At 40.6% G+C, this 23,649-nt stretch overlaps 1 protein-coding gene across 4 annotated transcripts; it reads left to right on the forward strand.

Moving 5' to 3' along the window:
• Positions 1 to 4,313: 4,313 nt before the first annotated feature.
• Positions 4,314 to 16,582, forward strand: egln3 (egl-9 family hypoxia-inducible factor 3). Of its 4 annotated transcripts, none has more exons than XR_013810029.1 (6): positions 4,314 to 4,874; positions 11,798 to 11,917; positions 12,077 to 12,213; positions 14,502 to 14,575; positions 15,236 to 15,762; positions 15,804 to 16,582. XR_013810029.1 is itself a non-coding variant. In XM_079692033.1 (5 exons), exons 1-5 carry the CDS (start codon positions 4,515 to 4,517, stop codon positions 15,259 to 15,261), a joined length of 717 nt encoding a protein of 238 aa, XP_079548159.1. In that variant the 5' UTR covers positions 4,314 to 4,514; the 3' UTR covers positions 15,262 to 16,582. The 4 variants fall into 4 exon arrangements, 1 of the variants encoding a protein (XP_079548159.1); XR_013810030.1 differs by having other exon boundaries at positions 15,236 to 15,738; positions 15,780 to 16,582; XR_013810031.1 differs by having other exon boundaries at positions 15,236 to 15,714; positions 15,780 to 16,582.
• Positions 16,583 to 23,649: the final 7,067 nt, after the last annotated feature.

The following is a 23,649-nucleotide window of genomic DNA, read 5'->3' on the forward strand; positions in this document are numbered from 1 at the left end:
CACGGTCACATGACTTCACATCACCATCGCTAAGCTAAAGGTGGCTAATGTTGGGCTATAAAGGAACTACAGCACGGTCACATGACTTCACGTCACCACCGCTAAGCTAAAGGTGGCTAATGTTGGGCTATAAAGGAACTACAGGAGCACGGTCACATGACTTCACATCACCATCGCTAAGCTAAAGGTGGCTAATGTTGGGCTATAAAGGAACTACAGCACGGTCACATGACTTCACGTCACCACCGCTAAGCTAAAGGTGGCTAATGTTGGGCTATAAAGGAACTACAGGAGCACGGTCACATGACTTCACATCACCATCGCTAAGCTAAAGGTGGCTAATGTTGGGCTATAAAAGAACTACAGCACGGTCACATGACTTCACGTCACCACAGCTAAGCTAAAGGTGGCTAATGTTGGGCTATAAAGGAACTACAGCACGGTCACATGACTTCACGTCACCACCGCTAAGCTAAAGGTGGCTAATGTTGGGCTATAAAGGAACTACAGGAGCACGGTCACATGACTTCACATCACCATCGCTAAGCTAAAGGTGGCTAATGTTGGGCTATAAAGGAACTACAGCACGGTCACATGACTTCACGTCACCACCACTAAGCTAAAGGAAGCTAATGTTGGGCTATAAAGGAACTACAGGAGCACGGTCACATGACTTCACGTCACCACCACTAAGCTAAAAGTGGCTAATGTTGGGCTATAAAGGAACTACAGCACGGTCACATGACTTCACGTCACCACCGCTAAGCTAAAGGTGGCTAATGTTGGGCTATAAATGACCTACAGCACGGTCACATGACTTCACGTCATCACCGCTAAGCTAAAGGTGGCTAATGTTGGGCTATAAAGGAACTACAGCACGGTCACATGACTTCACGTCACCACCGCTAAGCTAAAAGCGGCTAATGTTGGGCTATAAAGGAACTACATCACGGTCACATGACTTCACGTCACCACCGCTAAGCTAAAGGTGGCTAACGTTGGGCTATAAAGGAACTACAGCACGGTCACATGACTTCACGTCACCACCGCTAAGCTAAAGGTGGCTAACGTTGGGCTATAAAGGAACTACAGCACGGTCACATGACTTCACGTCACCACCGCTAAGCTAAAGGTGGCTAACGTTGGGCTATAAAGGAACTACAGCACGGTCACATGACTTCACGTCACCACCGCTAAGCTAAAGGTGGCTAACGTTGGGCTATAAAGGAACTACAGCAAGGTCACATGACTTCACGTCACCACCGCTAAGCTAAAGGTGGCTAATGTTGGGCTATAAAGGAACTACAGCACGGTCACATGACTTCACGTCACCACCGCTAAGCTAAAGGTGGCTAACGTTGGGCTATAAAGGAACTACAGCACGGTCACATGACTTCACGTCACCACCGCTGAGCTAAAGGAGGCTAATGTTGGGCGTGATGACATTTAGTCGTCTCATTTAGACACTTGTTAGCAACATCTTTTTTTTAATTCACCAGTGGGGTATTTACCGACATATTTTATGTTGTACAACAAAAGGTGAAAATCTCTTTAGCCTGTGTTAACCATAGACCTTATTTCAGGCATCTTACCACAAAAACATATACAAAAAAATAGTTGACTTAAAGGTAGGGTAGGTAAGAATGCAGAAACCAGCTCAAGGGCGCTAGAATTTGAAAGTACACAACCAAAAAAAATCTGCCCCTTCCTTCAGACTTCCTTACAGAGCCCCTCCTCCAACACATACGAATGTGCACATGACCAATGAGGGCGCAGGATGAGTCTTTGCACAGATGGAAGGCTGACAGGCAGGTAGGCCATCCAGCTACTTTAGCCGGGCCGGCTCAGATGATTGGTCGTGCTTTTTACAGCGCCACGGCTTCCTCAGATGACATTTTGGTATATTTATTGTCAAAGCATTTAATGTATTCATTGCTATCAGGATGTTAAGAGCATTCCATGGAATATAACAACAAGTGTTTCTGAAGTGAATTACATACCACCTTTAAGGACGAGGGAACCAACTATTTTCAGGGTGTTACGACTCATTCCTGAATCGCTCTTAATTTTAGCATCAAGAATATCTATAAATATAAATCATATGAGCAGACTTGGGGAGTAACATAATACATGCATCTGGATAGAAAAAAAGGTAACGGTGTTCACTTACAGTTACAGACTTTGTAATCTACACCATTGGCTCATTCTGTCATCCAAACAGAATCATGTGGCCTATATGTTGCCTTTACGTGCAATGATTGTGTTCTTTTTGACATGTGATATGTTAAAAAATACTATATTGTTGTAAACTAAAAAGAGCATATTCTGTGTGTTGTAAAAGGAGGAATCGGAGACTTACTGTATGTTTATAACACATTGGTGTCTTCTTTTCTAATTGCTCTGTTGTCTTGCATAATACACTTAAGTAAAAAAAAAAAGCATCTTATTGATAAGTATTTTCTCGTGTATTTATTTGCTTTGCATTTGATATTGAGGTAATCCAGAAGTAGCTAACTGAAAGTAATTAGGTCACCTTTATTCTGTGTTACTTGGATTAAGTGACTGATTCAATTGTTTTACACCTAATTAGTAAATGTAACAGAATATACGGATTTGACTTCACCACATGTTCCTGGAGTAGTAACCTATGGTAGTAACCCGTGCAGCAGCAGCCCAGCTGTTCTCAGTGTTTCCCTGCACGTGGTGAACGTCACGTCCTCTGTTTACCTCCTCGCGGATAGGAGGGAGGCAGCTGCAGCACGAGGGCTACATGCTGCTCGTGCTGTCCTCAATGGCGGCGGGCACGCCCAGTGGGCGGGCACGTAGCCTGGATGAGTGACCACGTACTAGAGTGGAGGTTATTTATTTACTTTATTTACAATGAATCAATAGAAAACACGAGTTTGTTAAACTGATTGATACATAACATATATGTTAAGCTTATAGACATACCGTTTCTGTTTCTGTGTTATTATTTTGGGAATTATGCACCTTATTTCCCCAGAATTTAGGTTAACATTTTTGAAATGATCATTAACAATATTTCATTAAATAGTAAAGGTTATAATGACAATGTGTTGGTGTGTAACAGAGTAAGGAGTCCCCCCTCCTCCCTCTCATAGCCCTTTCTCATTTCACTAATTTCCCCTCGTCGAGGATAGGAGTAGAGGGGAATTAGAGAAGTGAGAAAGGCCCATAGTAAACATTACAACCAGCACGTCTCACTTTTCTCCCTCATCGCACTCCCTCTCTGTAAATCTCCGAGAATGCAACCGGAAGTTCAAAAGTAGGCCTTCAAAATTAAAGCTGGATTCGCCCATGCTTGCTAATGTGCCTTAAAGACACAACATAGAGAGAAATTCTCAGAGCAATCATAATGTGCACAACAATGAACATAGTAAGATAAATATTTAAAATAAATCAGTGTAACAGTCAGGAAATGAGGAAAATAGTGTACAATAGTAAAAGTGTTGCTAAAAATGTGCACATCATATCATTTTCTTGTTTTGCAGGAATGCAGCAATTTGATAAATTAGGACATCTTCCAATTGCATGTTTTTCCCGCATCTGAAATTCAAATCAAAGCCCAAATATTTCTAATTCTGTATACAAAAACTCTAATTAAAACAAAAACATATCCCGCTTAAAGTGATTTAAAACCGGAAAGCTAAAGGAAATGTGAGCTTTTCATAATTGATAAATGTATTTCCTGAATAACACTTAGGCCTACCTGTAGATACATTTTCTGTCCTTAGCTTATTTGACCATAGCACTTGATAACATACTTAAACATATTCCCTTTGTCAGGGAATAATTCAGTATACATATTTAACTTTCGCCCTCTGACGCAGACAACCAATGTGATTCAGTGTCCTCAGCTGTTTAGTCTATAATGAAGAATGTTGATTATTACACTCTGAACTAAAACCTGGAGCTACAGGAGGGGTCTTCAGAATTGATGGTGGCATCTCAGCCGTGTGGTCAGACCGTGGCCCGTGACATGTCTTGTGAATTCTCCGGCCGAAGCTCCAAATAAACCGTCAGTGTTTGCCTTCAGAAGTTTCCTCCACACCCTTGATACATTAAAGTATTGTGTCACCACACTTCTTGCAAAGCTATTTATTATATATAAAAACAAGAAGAAAACATGGTATTTGGCTAAATGAGTAGATAAAGAATACAACATAATGAGGACAGGATTAGACTTTGGATCCAAAGCATTACTGCGTTTATTTTGAAATCACCCACCGGAAGTAGTACACCTCCACACCTGTTGGATGACAGTGTCGCAGCCTCCATAAGAGCTCGCGGGCTCTCTGAAGCAGTCAGTGATCTCTCATCTCTTTTAATGTAGATCTCTGCTTCCAATTAAACGTCTCAAACTCGCTCTCTGACCTTTTAATACTCTTTCTGTGACACGTTTCACATAAAATCAAAGTTATTCTGCTGTGAAATATAATTTTTGACAGTGACACTTTCCCAGAATCTGACTTTATTTTATATTTTGATGCAAAATGCCTTTCATTGAGCACGTTTCTGACGCAGATCTGGAGCGCTTGGCTCTGGAGCGGGTCGTCCCGGCGCTGCAGGACTTTGGTTTCTGTTATTTGGACGGGGTCCTGGGGGAAGTGGCCGGGGGGGCGGTGCTCCAGCAGGTGATCGATATGCACCGGGCCGGGGTGCTGCAGGACGGCCTGCTGGTAGGCTCTGTTCCCGGGGTGCACCGGAGCAGTATCCGCGGGGATAAGATCGCCTGGGTGAGCGGGTTGGAGCGCGGCTGCGAGGCGATCAACTTCCTGCTCAACATGATCGATAAGATGATCTCTGTGTGCGCGAGCCGGCTGGAGAGCAAGAAGATCCGCGAGAGGTCCAAGGTGAGAGAGAGGGGGGAGACATATTTGAATGCCTAAACACACACTGATGCTCCTGTAAGACAAGAACTTCGACATTTGGGATCAATAAAGTAACTATCTATCTATATAATACTGGACATCAGGAGATGTAGTTAAAGTTGCATCAACACAGTCACTACAGGTCAGATGTAACACAGTCACTACAGGTCAGATGCAACACAGTCACTACAGGTCAGATGTAACACAGTCACTACAGGTCAGATGTAACGCAGTCAAATGAATAGAAAACAAGCTGAAATAGAAAAAAAAACGGCATACAATAATAGAGAATTATGCACAAATTAAAGTTCAGTGCAGTGTGAGGTATCACCTGCTATTGAGCTGTCAAGTACAAGTAAACAAATGCAATTAAATTCAACAAATCAATTAATATGAAATAGGATTAACACAGAAAGGCTTGATATTGAACGGAAACTAAACAGTAAGCTATGCAGAAATCTAAACGAGTCAGAATACAGACTGAGTTGTGCAATGTTGCTGTTGTTGTTGTTGTTGACAGTAAATGCTTTCTGGTAAAGGTCCCTTCATTCATATGTCATCATAGAGAAGGATATATAAAACACCAGCAATGTGACGAAGCTTTTTGGGGCTTGTCTTTTTTTAAGTCTTTTTCATGTGGCTGTAAACGTTGCTTTTCTATTAAAGACCACACGCAAAGAGTTGTAATCGTATGTGTGGATAAGTGGTGTGCAAAAGCTTTAAAATGCACGTGTAATGTGGATATGTAAAGTTGGGTTTTAATTGTTGTTGAGCATCAGGGTTTCCCCTTCAGGTCTGCATGTTGTCTGCATTATCAGGATGTACCCTCTGTGTGTTAGAGCGACATTGGAACGGTGAAACTCAGGAAACGCTGACGTGCATTTTCTGTATTTACACTGTTTCATTCACTGTGATATGAGCAGGTCGTTTGTTTGGTCAGTTTTGCTCATTAACCCGCATAGACCGGATGTTTTCGGTTTCATACGGAAACGTTTTGAAGGTGTCATTGCAGAATCTCTTTCCAGTTTAATGTGTAAGCCTTTTTGGCATCCGTCCAGCGACCTGTTCTGGGCCCTGAGCCAAGGCTTTAGAAACCAGCACACGCTTCAGGACGGACAGGAAGTGAGCTCATGGACTCCCATTGAACGCTGGGAATGTAGATCTGAGTTTTTAACAGGAATGGTAGGGTGCATGTGGCTCAGGGGTTAATCTGCGTCGACCAATCAGAGGGTTCGATTCCCCCGAGCTCCTTCAGTCAAAATGTCCTTGTGCGAGACAATTAACATTAAAAACAGTATAAGTGTACATGTTTTGTTTTGAAATAACTACCATGTGTGGAATAAACAAATAAAAATAAAATATAAATAATTTAATATTCCATGCCTCACATACTTATGTATATATAATAACTGGCTTTATATTTTGTTACTGTACATTTTGTAATTCAACATGTACATTTTCTACTTTCTTGTTTATTTCTAGTCATTTACTTTTTATTGTACAAGGCCATGTCTTTTTATGCCGCTGGGGGGAGACCAGGTGCATGTAGCGGAAAAGTATTGTTACAGTGGATGAAGGGGGGAGGGGTGTCTAAAGTCAAAGATGAGTCTTGATTGGGCCAAATTTGACCTGGAGTCACCCACAACTATTCTGCTGGCTCCCCCCCCCAACACCAAATGATACACTTTTTTTTTTTAGACCTTCAGACTTGGCTAAAATGGTCAACATCAGTTTAGTAGTGTTTATAAAACTGCTGTGGAGGATATCATGAAGCCTTGTTCAGATACAATAAACTAGAGCGTAGTTATTATATCATTTGAACTTGAAACGGGTCGCAGGAGACCCGAACACAACGTAAGGGTTCAGGTATTGAAGTACCCGCACGTTACTTTGGATAGAAGTGTGTCAGCTAAATGAAAAGTAAAGTAAAACAAATGTAATAAATGAATGGTTTTTCAAATATGCAACATCCTGTCTATAAACATATATTTGTATAATATGTAGACGACTCAAATGACTTAAGGACCACGATTAGTTTCTGTATATTGAACAACCAAACACAACCACAAACATCTACAACGTTGACATGCAGCTAGCAAGATATTTAAATGAATGTATGAAAAGTATTTTATAAGCAAGTAAATATCCAATAAAATATTTAATAAAATAAAGAAATTTTTATGTTAATAAACAATAATGAGTCAAAATAAAATGTCCAGCATAAGATAAAAACACATAAAATGTAATAACATTTTTTTATAAACAGAAAGTCAAAGTATAAATGTGAAATAAAAAGATTAAATGAAATGAATCTATTTAAGTAAACTTTGTTCTACAGTTTATCTCCGATCACTTCCTCCAGCTGCAGATGGAGCGGTGGAGATCCTCACGTACACACTCCGCCACTTATTCAATCACCTCACACCTCACACACGCACACACACACACACACACACACACACACACACACACACACACAGACACACACACACACACACACACACACACACACACACACACACACACACACACACACACACACACATTCCTAGCATATCCGCCAGTCTTCAAGTGCAGCAGTGTATGACGAGTGTGTGTGTTTGTGTGTGTGTGATATCAGATATAACTTCTTAAGAAAACAGGTCATCCCACTTACAATAGGAACACACACTCACACACACACACACACACACACACACACACACACACACACACACACACACACACACACACACACACACACACACACACACACACACACACACACACACACACACACACACACTTCCTCCTCCTCTTTACTCGGAAGATGAGATAAAGTAGAATTCAAAACATCTCGGAGCTTTTGTTTAGATTTTTTTCTCCACGCTGTATCATTTCCTCTGGCTGTTATTTCCACATATTTTCACTCCAGTTGCACCATGATGATGATGAAGATGATGGTGTGTGTGTGTGTGTGTGTGTGTGTGTGTGTGTGTGTGTGTGTGTGTGTGTGTGTGTGTGTGTGTGTGTTTGTTTGTGTGTGTGTGGCAGCTCTGGACTCGCTCACATGCTCGAAAACATCCCAAAGACAGCTGTTAGGAGGAGTGGTGGCATTCAATGTTTCGTGCAAAAGTCAGACATCAGGTGGTAAACGCTGACGTCAGTGAGGTAACTAAAGGTGCTGATGCGTTCAGGGACCTGTGTGTTTGATGAGGATAACATATTGCGTGTAGTTATTGTACGGAAAGGGAAGAGGACGGGATGTGAGACCTTCAGAGGTGAGGATCGTTTTGAACAACAAGAGGTCGTTGATAGCTGGCGATGCTGGTGATATCAGATCAATCAGAAAGTATCTGTCTGTATTTCCTTTCTCCTGTAATATGACTTGATCGCTTTAAACTCCGCCCACTGAGCTCTGATTGGTCAGCAGGCAGTGCTTTCACTGAGTTGAGCTCTTAGCCTGCAACCTAACCTGCTCCGGAGCAGGTTAGCCGCTCAGCATCAGTTACCATGGAGATCTAGCCTGCTAAAAAGTGAACCAGCTTCGTAGGACCGGAAACCCAGAGTTTACCCTGAAGTTAGCCGCTAAGAGAACATCCTGCTTCATAGTATACCCCCCAGGTCAATCACAAAGGTGCTCAATGTTTGCCCTTTGAAGGAGATCCGTACACACACTTAACACTTTGTTTACATCTTGTTTCCGACATACTGTACTTTGACTTACTCTCAAATAACAAATAATTCTTTCAAATAACAATACAGAAATTGTCTCAGGACTTTTTATTGACTTCTTTTAAATGTATTTCCCGACTTTTTGACTCCGTGATATTCTTTTTTCCATATTGTAGAACAACGTTTGCAACATTACATATTAAGACAATTATTGACTTTTTCCGACGTACTTTGTTGACTTGTTTACATGTATTTAATGACGTGTTTAAAACATAGTAGAAACATAGTACACTTAGATTTTTGGCCAGATTGTATAACGACCTTTCTGTGACTTTTCTTTTCAAATGTTGTACGAAAAACTCTACAAGGACTCTTTTCACATCAAATAAAATGACTTTTTTGTGACATGTTGTACTTGACCTTTTGTGACATACTTACTATATTAAGACTTTTTTGCCATAAAATACTGTGAGTGTTAAATAACATCCTATATTACGAATTTTATCAAAGATATTTTATGGGTTAATCAAAGATCCCTCTACTCTTCCATGTAGCATATGAGCTTTTATTGTAAGGTATAAAGTTACACACTGACCACCCCTTAAGAAGCAGAGGAAGCATAAACAAATACAAATGGTCAGGAATTCCCCTCCATACTACACGCCCCCCCCCCTTCCCCCCCCTGCAGCGCTGCGACCTTTTGTCCCGAACAGGGAGTGGAAGCTGATAGGCTGAGAGCAGCGAGTGGTCATCAGAGATTACACACTGTCAGTCAACAGAGAGTTAAACTCAGGATTTCCTTCTCTGGAAAACAAACATGCTCACACACACACACACACACACACACACACACACACACACACACACACACACACACACACACACACACACACACACACACACACACACACACACACACACACACACACACACACACACACACGTGAATAACACACATGCTTTTAACAGTTTGTGTACGTGCAACTGTCACCGTATGCACACAACCACAACACACACCCCTGATGAACGTGGTACATATTTGCAGATAACCACGTGCACACACACACACACACACACACACACACACACACACACACACACACACACACACACACACACACACACACACACACACACACACACACACACACACACACACACACACACACACACACACACACACGTATTGCCAGAAATACACAAATGAATGAATGTAATGGAGTTTTGGCGATTAGTCCCCGTTGTGCAGGAGTATCATTCGGGAGGGTAGAACCTATCTGATGAAACCCCCCGGGTCTAGACCCTGGTGGTGATGAATGGATGGTTGGGGTCGGAAGGGGAGGGGCTTAGCTTGACCCTGGCTTCAGAGGGACAGGAGGTGAAAGGGGTGGAGGGGGGTTGCGTCGAGTCACCTGAAATGACAGCTGTCAGAGGGGGGAGCAGATTTAAAAGGGTTAGCGGAGCGCTATGATAGGCTTGTGAGAATAGAGCGAAGTGATTGGTTAAGCTGGGGAGTGACGCCCCCGATCACTTGTTGAGAAGAGAGAGAGTAGTAACATAGACATAGGAAATGAATGAGAAAAGACGGTCTTCCTGGTTGAACTTGGGCTGAGCTTCCTTAGTATTCTGATTCTGTAGTCTCAAACTGAAATACTCTACTGCAGGGGTGGCCAACCCGCGGCTCTCGAGCCGCATGCGGCTCTTTGCCTAGTTTCATGCGGCTCTTCAGTCCATATCGAATTTTGTGAGTTTGGGGGAGAGCCACTGACTCCTGACTAGTGTTGCACGGTGTACCGATACTTGAAAGGTATACCGCGATACCCTGCCGTTAAAAACGTTACTATTCCTCCGTTTCATTAGTATGGTACTTTAAGAAGGACGGGGGAAAGTACTCGGGTAAGAAAGCGCTGTTTTAATAAGAGCCGTGTGTGTTCAGCGCTCTGCTTCCACTCCCTGCACTGCAGCCGTGCCTACAGTCCCGCCCCTTTCAAGCACGCTCTAAGTCCCTCCCTTCTCTCGTGCACGCGCTAGCTGCCAGAGCATGTGAGAAAACGAGAAACATGGCTGCAAGTGGGAGTGCAACTGCTGCTGCGCCTCGGCTTGTTGACAAGCCAGAAGCGACATTTTGAAGTATTTGAGCTATATCTCTGACAGTGAGGGCAAGCCTACGGACACCACGAGGCCTGTCTGTAAGAAATGTTTTAATTTTATTTAATACGAATTCTTCTCATTTATTTTATTTATTGTTCTCATTGTTTAAAAGTTTGTGTTATAGTTATATGAAATATATAAATAAAATAATAAATAAAGCACAATAATTACATTTAAGACTGTTTTGAAAAATAATCGGAATTCTTGACTTGGTATCGAAACCAAAATGTTGGTATCGTGACAACACTACTCCTGACAGATAAACCTGATATTTAGTAGGTCTGTTAAGTATCGAATGCTGATAATTCTGACGTAATTTGGCCGGTCAAAGTTGTTTGGGCTCGGATAAAATCGCTCTGTTACTTTCGTCCCGGCTCTCCCTGCGTGTGTATGTGTGATGTCAGGTGTCAGTATGAGAGGATGACAGTGCGTCTAATTTTGATGTGGCCCAAGAGCCAATCACAAAAATACCTGCGATGCAGTGAACCAATCACCTTTGGGGGGGAAACCTATCGTTGATTAAACATTATCCAGTGTTTCCCCTACCATTGTCTTGGAGGGGCGCTGCGCTCCGCCAACTGAGCCCCGCGCCCCCCCCTGAAATTCAAGGTGTTTAAATAATATATATAATTTTTTTTTCAAATATATATATATAGCACCAAATTGCAAATAATCTATAACTACAGTACTGTCACTTTTCACATTGAACATGTGCACTTTTATTAAATAAACTAAACGCTTTCATTTTAAGTTGTGAGTTTAGTGTTTTTGACCCTAAGAAACACTGATGCATTAATCAATAACAATAATCCACAGCTCCTCTCTCTGCTTCAGAGGATTTAAAAAATATATATCCCAATGCCACAAAAATGCATCAGTGACGTGGTTGAAATCTTGTCTCCAGAAAACAAAAAACTGAAACAAGCGGTATCAGTGACTGTGTGTTTGATGTGGCTCTTTGCAGTAACATAGAAAAAATGTAGCTCTTAACCTCTGAATGGTTGGCCTCCCCTGCTCTACTGTATGTAAATAAACTGCATATTGTTCCAGGTCAAATACTGAAGTCTGATCAAATGTGTTTTCTGTGTGTTTTTCTCCAGGCGATGGTTGCTTGTTACCCTGGAAACGGGGCAGGTTACGTGAAACACGTTGATAACCCGAACTCTGACGGCCGCTGCATCACCTGCATCTACTACCTCAACAAGGACTGGAGCGTCAAGGTGCGTTCAGGGACCTCCGCTCATTACAGAGTCCTGTCTTGACCTCTGACTAAAACTATAATAACAAACTAAAATAATGCAAAATATTTTAATGACTCATGTTTTCAAATCAGTCCACGTTTTGTTTCTGATCTCCTCTCTTCTCTCGTCATTGATCAGGAGCACGGAGGCGTCCTCAGGATCTTTCCGGAGGGGACGTCCTTCGTGGCCGACATCGAGCCGCTGTTCGACCGGCTGCTCTTCTTCTGGTCCGACCGCAGGAACCCCCATGAGGTGCAGCCCTCCTTCAATACCAGGTAACCAACCAGTCAGATCATTAACCAATCAGATAACTAACCCACCAAGCAGGTAACCAACCAGTTATTTAACCAATTAATCAATCAGATAACCAACCAATCCGATAAACAATCAACCAGATAAACAACCAATCAGGTAACGAACCAATCAGGTACCAATCAATCAGATAAACAACCAATCAGATAACTAACCAATCAGATAACCAACCAATCAGATAGACAACCAACCAATCAGGTAACAAACCAATCAGGTACCAATCAATCAGATAAACAACCAATCAGATAGACAACCAACCAATCAGGTAACAAACCAATCAGGTACCAATCAATCAGATAAATAACCAATCAGATAACTAACCAATCAGATAACCAACCAATCAGATAGACAACCAACCAATCAGGTAACAAACCAATCAGGTATCAATCAATCAGATAAACAACCAATCAGATAGACAACCAACCAATCAGGTAACAAACCAATCAGGTACCAATGAATCAGATAAACAACCAATCAGATAACTAACCAATCAGATAGAACACAACCAATCAGATAACCAACCAATCAGATAACTAACCAATCAGATAGACAACCAACCAATCAGATAACCAACCAATCAGATAACTAACCAATCAGATAGACAACCAACCAATCCGATAAAGAATCAATCAGGTACCAATCAATCAGATAAACAATCAACCAGATAAACAACCAATCAGGTAACAAACCAATCAGGTACCAATCAATCAGATAAACAACCAATCAGATAAACAACCAATCAGGTACCAACCAATCAGATAAACAACCAATCAGATAAACAACCAATAAAGTAACGTACCAATCAGGTACCAACCAATCAGATAAACAACCAATCAGAAAACTAACCAATCAGATAACCAACCAATCAGATAACTAACCAATCAGATAGACACCCAACCAATCCGATAACGAATCAATCAGATAACCAACCACCCAATCAGATAACTAAAAAATTAGATAACCCACCAAACAGATAATCAAACAATTATTAAATTAATTAGTCAATCAACTAAACACTTAAAAAAACGTGGTCAGATTTCATCGAATTTCATTCAGTATAATTTAAACATTGACATGTTCTTCATCTTGCTTTGTATTCATTGATTGATTAATATGTTCAGCCTAAAGGATTTATCTGATTAAAGTTCTGTCCCAATCATACAAATGTTGTTTTCACTGAGAACAGAGAAATGGCACCACCTGCTGGTGTGAGTGTGGAATTACACACAACATTTCCCCTAAAGTAACTTCTGGAACAAAAAGCATCTCAAATGAAAGCTCTTAACCCGTGTGTTGTGTTCAAAAGCTGTCAAAACAGTCATGGTGTTCGCGGGTGGATTTTGACCCATGATTTATCTCAGTCCAAAACACAAATAATGACCATCATCCAATATTGTTTTAACTACATCATAACTATCTTATAATGCATTCATAACCATACAATGCTGTTGTAATGTTATTCTATGGCCCCAAAAACATTCCACATATTAAAGTAAAACATGTGATTACATTCACTCATTATATTCCTTATAGTGAAGACAGTGGATCATTATGTTATTAATAGATATTAGAATACAATCTCCCCTAAATTATTGTTACAGTTGATGAAGGCGTTGGGGGAGGGGGGTGTCTAAAGTCAAAGATGAATCTTGATTGGGCCAAATTTGACCCAGAGTCACCCACAACAATGCTGCTGGGTCTCCCCAGACCCGCACACCAAATTATACACTTTTTTCACTTTTTATAGAGACCTTCAGACTTGGCTAAATTGGTCCAAATCAGTTTTGTAGTGTTTATATATCTGCTGTGGAGGATTTCATGAAGCCTTGTTCCGATACAAGCAACTAGAGCGTAATTATTATATCATTCTAACTTGAAACGGGTCACGGGAGACCCGAACACAACATAAGGGTTAATGATGTTTATTTATATTTGATCTTTTTATAAATATACAAATGTAAAGCTTCTTAAGTCCTGACTTAGTGAGTCAAATCTCATTGTGTCCCTACAGGGAGGCAGCATATATTTAGTTTAGGATCAAATAGATATATAGTTGAACTTAAACTTTAATTAAAGTATTATTTTCAAAGCACAAAACTGACGAAAAACGATTAAAAAGAAACCTTTAAATTCTGAATTCAAGTGCAGTAAAACATAATCACAACCTACATAGAAACACCCACATTAAAATACAGAGTTTTGTTCAATTATTAAATAGTTGTGTTTAACAGTGTTTTTGTTTTTGTTTCAGGTACGCCATCACTGTTTGGTATTTTGACTCGGAGGAGAGAGCCGAGGCTAAGAGACGCTTCAAAAACCTGACAGGTACGAACACACACACACACACACACACACACACACACACACACACACACACACACACACACACACACACACACACACACACACACACACACACACACACACACACACACACACACACACACACACACACACACACACACTGATTTACCGTATCCTTACTTCCTAAACACACACACACACACACACACACACACACACACACACACACACACACACACACACACACACACACACACACACACACACACACACACACACACACACACACACACACACACACACACACACACACACACACACACACACACACACACACACTGATTTACCGTATCCTTACTTCCTAAACACACACACACACACACACACACACACACATACACATACACACACACACAACACACACACACACACACACACACACACACACACACACACACACACACACACACACACACACACGCATAAACTCTCATAGAGCAATCAACAAATAGAGAAAGTAAACTTCTCAATGTTTCATGCCATTATTATGACATGTGGATAAACTATAAACTTTTTTATTTTTTTATTTTATTCTCAAAATAGTTTATGCTTTTATAAATGATTTCTGTCTTTCCTACAGTATATTTCCTGTGACTGAATTCTCTAACCTATGTGTTTCAGATTCCTCTCTGAAGCAGAGCACCTGATCGTTGGGAGAATCTGAGGCTCAAAGCTTCTGGAAAAGCTGATAGAAAAAGTAAAAAAAAAAAATGGCACTCTTCAGCAGATCAACCTGCCAGAGCTGCTGTTTCCTGCTGATGATGCGTTCAGGGGACCTGCTGATGATGCGTTCAGGTGACCTGCGGATGATGCGTCGAGGTGACCTGCGGATGATGCGTCCAGGTGACCTGCGGATGATGCGTTCAGGGGACCTGCGGATGATGCATTCAGGTGACCTGCGGATGATGCATTAAGGTGACCTGCGGATGATGCATTCAGGTGACCTGCAGATGATGCGTTCAGGTGACCTGCGGATGATGCATTAAGGTGATCTGCGGATGATGCATTCAGGTGACCGATGCGTTCAGGTGATCTGCGGATGATGCATTCAGGTGACCTGCGGATGATGCGTTCAGGTGACCTGCGGATGATGCATTCAGGTGACCTGCGGATGATGCATTCAGGTGACTTGCGGATGATGCATTCAGGTGACCGATGCGTTCAGGTGACCTGCGGATGATGCATTCAGGTGACCGATGCGTTCAGGTGACCCGCGGATGATGCGTTCAGGTGACCTGCAGCTGCCCAGGACATTCCTGCTTTACTCTCCACTGAGTCGAAGGGAGAGAGAGGACTTCTGCTCGCTTCACCCTACAGGAGGAGAGAGGAAGAACTCTTTAAAGTTTACAGACAGAACATGAGACTTTAAACCTGTGAGACTGTCCTTTAACATGTTCTTACTTTAACACACAGGAGTGTTTAGACATGAACAGAGGGGGCTAAAGTACACACATCCTTTCCTCAAGTAGAAGAACAGATACTGGTGTTTAAAAATACTCTGGTGAAAGTAGAAGTACTGACTAAACTTCTTTACTCAACTCAAAGTAAAGAGGCTTTGAAATGTACTTAAGTAAAAAGTACCCATAACTAGCAGCTGTTTTAAAGAGTACCTGACCTCCCTTTATATTAATAGAACAATAATGTCATTGTTAGCTAATGAATGTTTCCATGGTGACCAACGGCAACATGACAACGTTTCCATTGGTCCCTCTTCTTTAGAGAAGACCAGGAAATGATGGATACACGGATCGTGTTCAAATCAATAGGCACGCAATGACTCTAAATAATAATGATCACGCCACCAAACACACATTCAGACTAAAGGAACCAGCCTGTTTGGAAAATGAGAGAAGTAGAAAGTACAGGTATTTGAGTTCAACATGTAAGAAGTAGAAAGTACAGGTATTTGAGTTCAACATGTAAGAAGTAGAAAGTACAGGTATTTGAGTTCAACATGTGAGAAGTAGAAAGTACAGGTATTTGAGTTCAACATGTGAGAAGTAGAAAGTACAGGTATTTGAGTTCAACATGTAAGAAGTAGAAAGTACAGGTATTTGAGTTCAACATGTAAGAAGTAGAAAGTACAGGTATTTGAGTTCAACATGTAAGAAGTAGAAAGTACAGGTATTTGAGTTCAACATGTGAGAAGTAGAAAGTACAGGTATTTGAGTTCAACATGTAAGAAGTAGAAAGTACAGGTATTTGAGTTCAACATGTAAGAAGTAGAAAGTACAGGTATTTGAGTTCAACATGTAAGAAGTAGAAAGTACAGGTATTTGAGTTCAACATGTGAGAAGTAGAAAGTACAGGTATTTGAGTTCAACATGTAAGAAGTAGAAAGTACAGGTATTTGAGTTCAACATGTAAGAAGTAGAAAGTACAGGTATTTGAGTTCAACATGTGAGAAGTAGAAAGTACAGGTATTTGAGTTCAACATGTAAGAAGTAGAAAGTACAGGTATTTGTGTTCAACATGTAAGAAGTAGAAAGTACAGGTATTTGAGTTCAACATGTAAGAAGTAGAAAGTACAGGTATTTGTGTTCAACATGTAAGAAGTAGAAAGTACAGGTATTTGAGTTCAACATGTAAGAAGTAGAAAGTAAAGGTATTTGTGTTCAACATGAGAGAAGTAGAAAGTACAGGTATTTGAGTTCAACATGTAAGAAGTAGAAAGTAAAGGTATTTGTGTTCAACATGTAAGAAGTAGAAAGTACAGGTATTTGAGTTCAACATGTAAGAAGTAGAAAGTACAGGTATTTGTGTTCAACATGTAAGAAGTAGAAAGTACAGGTATTTGAGTTCAACATGTAAGAAGTAGAAAGTAAAGGTATTTGTGTTCAACATGAGAGAAGTAGAAAGTAAAGGTATTTGTGTTCAACATGTAAGAAGTAGAAAGTACAGGTATTTGAGTTCAACATGTAAGAAGTAGAAAGTACAGGTATTTGAGTTCAACATGTAAGAAGTAGAAAGTACAGGTATTTGAGTTCAACATGTAAGAAGTAGAAAGTACAGGTATTTGAGTTCAACATGTAAGAAGTAAAAGTAGTCAGGAAAATAAGTAGTGGAATAAAGTACTGATACCAGAAACATGTACTTAGTAAAGTAACTAAGTATTTGTACTCCACTACTTCCCCCCTCTGGTCATGAAGGAACATTAGGGGAGAAAGTGTTATGTCTACATTCAGGGTGAAACTTGTGTTTCTATCTGTAAATGCATTGAGCTCCAACATTTGTGAAAAACGAACAGGCGAGAAGGGATTGAATAACAACGGAGAGTTGTCTGTTTAAAAGATCCTGAACAAACCTTAAGAAGAAGTCCGGAGTTCTACAGATAATATATGGACTCCCACTCTTGTATTAAGGTAAAGTACAGAGTCCTTTAGTCATAACACATATTTCTTACACAACAAAATAACGTATGCATCCAAGACACCATCGTGCACGCTTAAGATGTTCTTGATGGCACAGTTTATGGACATTTTACACAATACTTTATACATATCAGAGGGCCTACGTGTGAAATCTAGCGGTGAAATGCTGACCTGAGACCAGTTTCTAATTCCTCGTCTTGTTTCGCGCTGCAGCCTGACTTTTTGTTTCTGAATTTCTGTGAGCGCTTCGTCCTCTGCAGAGTGAAGAGGACGAAGAGGAAGACGGATTCAAATGATGCAGCAGATTTGATGAACGGCGGGTGTTAAAGTGTGTGTGTGTGTGTGTGTGTGTGTGTGTGTGTGTGTGTGTGTGTGTGCGTGCGTGCGAGCGAGCGAGCGTGCGTGCGTGCGTGTTTGAGAGAGAGAGAGTGTGTGTGTGTGTGTGTCTGTCTGTGTGTGTGTGTGTGTGCGTGCGTGCGTGCGTGCGTGTGTGTGTGTGTGGATGAATTATTAATGCTGCGTTCAAACTACTCTTCAGAGATGTCATTGAGACAGTCGCCCTAGGAGCAAAGCCTCTCAGGACTCATGAGAATCTTTAATAGCTGGAGTACGGCCCATCTACACTACAGGCATGAAAAAATCTTGAAGCTGGGCGTGTCTGAAGCTTGGCGATTTTTTGCGAGCAACCAATCACATGAATCTCCCGCCCCCGACATACAGAGCAATAGCAATGTTAAAACGAAGTAAACTGGATATAAACTCTCCAAACAGGCGAAAAAACTATCAGTTTCACCCACTGTCTCTGCCACCTCCCTCCATGCCTGGTTCCTCCGGTTTGTATCCCGGTAAATAGTTCCGGTCGTAAAGAACCGGGTGATTTGCTACCGTAATATCTCGTTTGGAATATGAGGAAATGAACTGCGGTCTGGCTCTCCCAGCTTGCACGCGGTTGGATTGGCTGAGCTTGCACTGGCGGGATTTGCATAAACGGAATTTGATTGGCTGATGCCAAGCATCGAGCCTCAAAAGTTGAACATTGTTCAACTTTTGATGCCGATAGATGCTCGTGATGCTTGCAAAGCCATGCCATGCTCCCCACAATGCAGTTCGGCGAAGATTCAAAATCTTCTACGTCACCCCATTCAAGTGAATGGGCGAAGCGTTGAAAGCATTTTTTGATGCCTGTAGTGTAGACGTACAACATGTTGGTGTTGGTGTGTTTGGATCATCAGTCTGCACTCTGATTGGTCAGTGATCTGTCACATGATACTTACTGACATGTTGAATAAAACCTCTGTTTACAAATCTGGATGTTGTTTGTTGACTGTTGGTGGAACCGCTGAAGATCATGTTTGTTAAAGGGACATTAAAAGACATTTTCAAGTAATCAAAATGTTATTAAAAGAAGGATATTTGATAATATCCCAAATATCATATTTGTCTAAGGGGCTTCAGTGTGCACAGCATACGACACGCTCTGTTCTTAGACCCTCACAATGTTAAGTACAAACTCCCAAAAGATCCACAACTAACGGGAAAAATGAAATGTTTTTATACATCAATGAAGACTTTATTCATGATATCTTTCGACATAACATGCTATGAATTTTTTTTGAGGGATTGTTCTGTTATTATCTTTTAAATATACTATAATATGACTTTGTTCGACATACTACACTTTGACTTTCTTAACTTTATGGGGTTGCCTATAGCATGAACATTTGTAATTGTATTTTTTAAGACAAACTATCCCGTGCTTTTGGAAAGACATCGTATAAAAACATTTTTAATAGCATTATATAATCGGCATTCTATAGAGAGGCGAAGTCCCTCCCTTTCCTCCATGGGACCTTATTTCAGAAAAAGTATGTATTGAAGTCAATGGAGAGAGAAAGATTATCTTTGGATCCCGTTTGAATTGTGCCACGAATTACACATATGATGTTTGTCAATCTTAAGTCAAAAAATTAAAATGTGTCGTAAAACTGTGAAGTAACACTTTGTGTGAAACTGATCAATGAACTACATCTCCCGTCTCGCACCACACACCAAGACGGCCGTCACGTTGGCACATTTCACTTCTTTCTTTCAGAATGAGGCGGAAAGTATTAAAAGAGGTGAACATCACTCCAAGTCTGGGCATGTTGAGAGCTGTGCACACACAAGGGGAGTTAGTCGGTTCCATAAGAGCCAGCATGCGGGACCGGGACTCTGGGATTTGTAGTTTTTCTAGTTGCGTATTTTTCATAGTCTTGTATTTCAACAGTTTTACGACAAACTGTGACTTTTTTGACGTGGACATTATTTGTTAAGATTGACAAACATCATATGTGTAATTCATGGCACAATTAAAACGGGATCGAGAGATCATCTTTCTCTCTCCATTGACTTCAATACATAATTTTTCCGAAATAAGGTCCCATGGGTCGGAAGTATATATATATATATAAATGTTTATTCATTGGGATAAACCCCTTGAGATGCACCATCTCGTTTTCAAGGGGGTCCCGACAACAGCAAAAAATTACAGACATACATAAACAAAAAGAAAAAATGCAAAACGTGACACAAGACAAACCACAGACAGGCTGTTAAGTGGAATTCAAGCGATGCACACAATCATTACAATTTGAGTAGTAGAAGGGCGGGACTTCGCCTCTCTATACTATTACATCTTTAATGACCTAACTAAGACTTTATATCGCAGTTTTAAAGCTATAAAATACTTATTTATGAATAATTCATCTCTAACCCTCCTGAATGTCGATGAGAAAGTGAATCTGAGGTGAAGAGGATGAGGACAGGTTTCTCACGAAAAGTCATTACGATCAAATCACTGTTTGTTTTCACCGGCACACTTTGTTATAACGATAGCAATTGAATTGAGAGGAATCAAGAACAACAAACAAACAAACAAACAAACAAACAACCCCTTCTTTGATGTGGGATGAATGATGCAGGGAGGCGTCAGTTTGAATCAATCAAACAAACAAACAAACAAACAAACAAACATGAAGAGTCATTTGGGAACATCTTTCCTTCTGATGATCTACGAGTCAGACATTGTGAACAAATCTCATCAAATGTAAATAAATGTTTAGTGAAATTCATTCTTGTTGTTTTTTTTCTGTTGTTTCTACATTTGTTCAACATTTAAAATGTTTAACTGACAGATTTTTGGAGTCAGTTGTTTTGTCAAGGAATGAATATGACTTTGATTCATCTCAATAACTTTGGACACACTACTTTGAAATGTTAATAAAACTTACTGCATTCAAATTCTTATTTATTTGAAGGTACGCAAATGTCTTCAGCAAAATGGACTTACAGTATCAAAGGTTATAGATATTAGAAAACATCGTATTTTAAAAGCAAATCATGTTTAAAATCCTAAAGTAAAAGATACTATCGTAGAAACATATTACATGTTTAACTTTACTGCAGCGTAAAACCCTTTATGTGTACTTTGCACCAAAGAAACGTTTAATTACTCATAATACAATCAGTTAAGGAGAGTATACTGACAATGTGTCATATATTCAAATGCTGTAAACATATCAAATAAACTTCATGTTTTCAAATCACCAGGGAAACAAAGGAGGGTGTTTAACATGCTAACTGTAACGATGTGTTAGGTAGAAAACTGCTCATAGAAATCAGACCAGAGTAAATGAGGTGTCGGTGGAGTGAGTTGGAACGAGCCTGCAGTTCCTGTGTTTGTCCTCTAGAGGTCTCTGTAGCTCCACCTCACCTCTCTCTCTCTCTGATGACAGGTGGAGGAGTTCTCTCTGCAGGAAGATAAAGAAGAACAGAGTCAGGAGAAGATGTTTTAATCTCTGCTGAGGCCACTCTTACACATCGACACCTTTCATTAGGTCTTCATCTGCAGGTAGAGTTATAGCAGACTCCACGAAACATACCTGATATTTAGAGAATAACAGATGAAACAGAGGAAATGAGGGATATTGAACCTAAATTAAGACATTTACAGATTTCAACATGCAGTCTTTTATCTGCAGCTGTACCAGCCTCACCTGAACAGAACCAATCAGCTGTACCAGCCTCACCTGAACAGAACCAAGCAGCTGTACCAGCCTCACCTGAGCAGAACCAAGCAGCTGTACCAGCCTCACCTGAACAGAACCAAGCAGCTGTACCAGCCTCACCTGAACAGAACCAAGCAGCTGTACCAGCCTCACCTGAACAGAACCAAGCAGCTGTACCAGCCTCACCTGAACAGAACCAATCAGCTGTACCAGCCTCACCTGAACAGAACCAAGCAGCTGTACCAGCCTCACCTGAACAGAACCAATCAGCTGTACCAGCCTCACCTGAACAGAACCAAGCAGCTGTACCAGCCTCACCTGAACAGAACCAAGCAGCTGTACCAGCCTCACCTGAACATAACCAAGCAGCTGTACCAGCCTCACCTGAACAGAACCAAGCAGCTGAGGGGCAGCTAGATGGAAACAAACATATACAAATATATATTTAAAAAATAACAAATAAAGCAGCATTCCTCAATTTCTGCTGAACAAATGGTTTTAAACTCTCACCTGTGAGGGCGCCTGCTTACAGGTACAAGGCAGTCAAAGTAGAGGTACTTATATCTTGAGTAAAAGTAGAAGTACTCAGGTCTTGAGTAAAAGTAGAAGTACTCAGATCTTGTACTTGAGTAAAAGTAGAAGTACTCAGATCATGTACTTGAGTAAAAGTAGAAGTACTCAGATCTTGTACTTGAGTAAAAGTAGAAGTACTCCGATCTTGTCCTAGAGTAAAAGTAGAAGTACTCAGATCTTGTACTTGAGTAAAAGTAGAAGTACCAGAGTGTAGGAATACTCTGTTACAGTAAAAGTCCTGCATTCAAAATGTTCCTCAAGTGAAAGTAGAAAAGTATTCTCATCTAAATATAGTGAAAGACAGTAAAAATAGTCATTGTGCAGATTGGTCCATTTCAGAATAATATATATGATACGTTTTATAATGATTGATCATGAAAGTGTTCTCAAAGCTGGTAAAGGTGCAGCTAGTTTGAATGACTTTGTATACTGCAGGGTAGCTGGTGGATTTACTCCAGGTGGAACTAAAGTCTGATTTAACACTTGATTATATTTCACATCATTTATCCACATCTGTGAAGTAACTAAAGATATTAAATACATGTAGTGGAGTACAAGTACACCATGTACCTCTGAACTGTAGTGGATTAAAGTACAAAGTAGCATAACATTGAAATACTCAAGTAGAGTACAAGTACCTCAAATTTGAACTTACTTGAGTAAATGTACTTAGTCACTTTACACCACTGCAGCTGCACATACTGACTTTAAAGGAGTCGTATGATCCCACAATGCAACAGGAAGCCCAGCTCTGCATAGAAACATTCAAACTCTTCTCTCAGCTCGTCTCCCTGCAGGAACATTAGGACACATTTTCACTTCAGGACCTTTAAACATCACATCGTGTCTCTGTGTCTTCAAAAACTCCTCCAACAGATTTGTGTGATGTTTTGACTTCTGGTGCATGTTGGGAATTAGGGAGATCAGGGCCCGCTGCGAGAGAGAGCTATAGATGAAGATAAAATATATATTTTTTTAAAGAAACGGTGATTTTTTATCGCTAACGCTTTGTTTCATCATCCGTCCGTCACATGATGAAAGCCTC

The sequence above is a fragment of the Notothenia rossii genome (genome assembly GCF_949606895.1).
Source record: "Notothenia rossii genome assembly, chromosome: 7".
NCBI classification, from domain to species: Eukaryota; Metazoa; Chordata; class Actinopteri; order Perciformes; family Nototheniidae; genus Notothenia; species Notothenia rossii.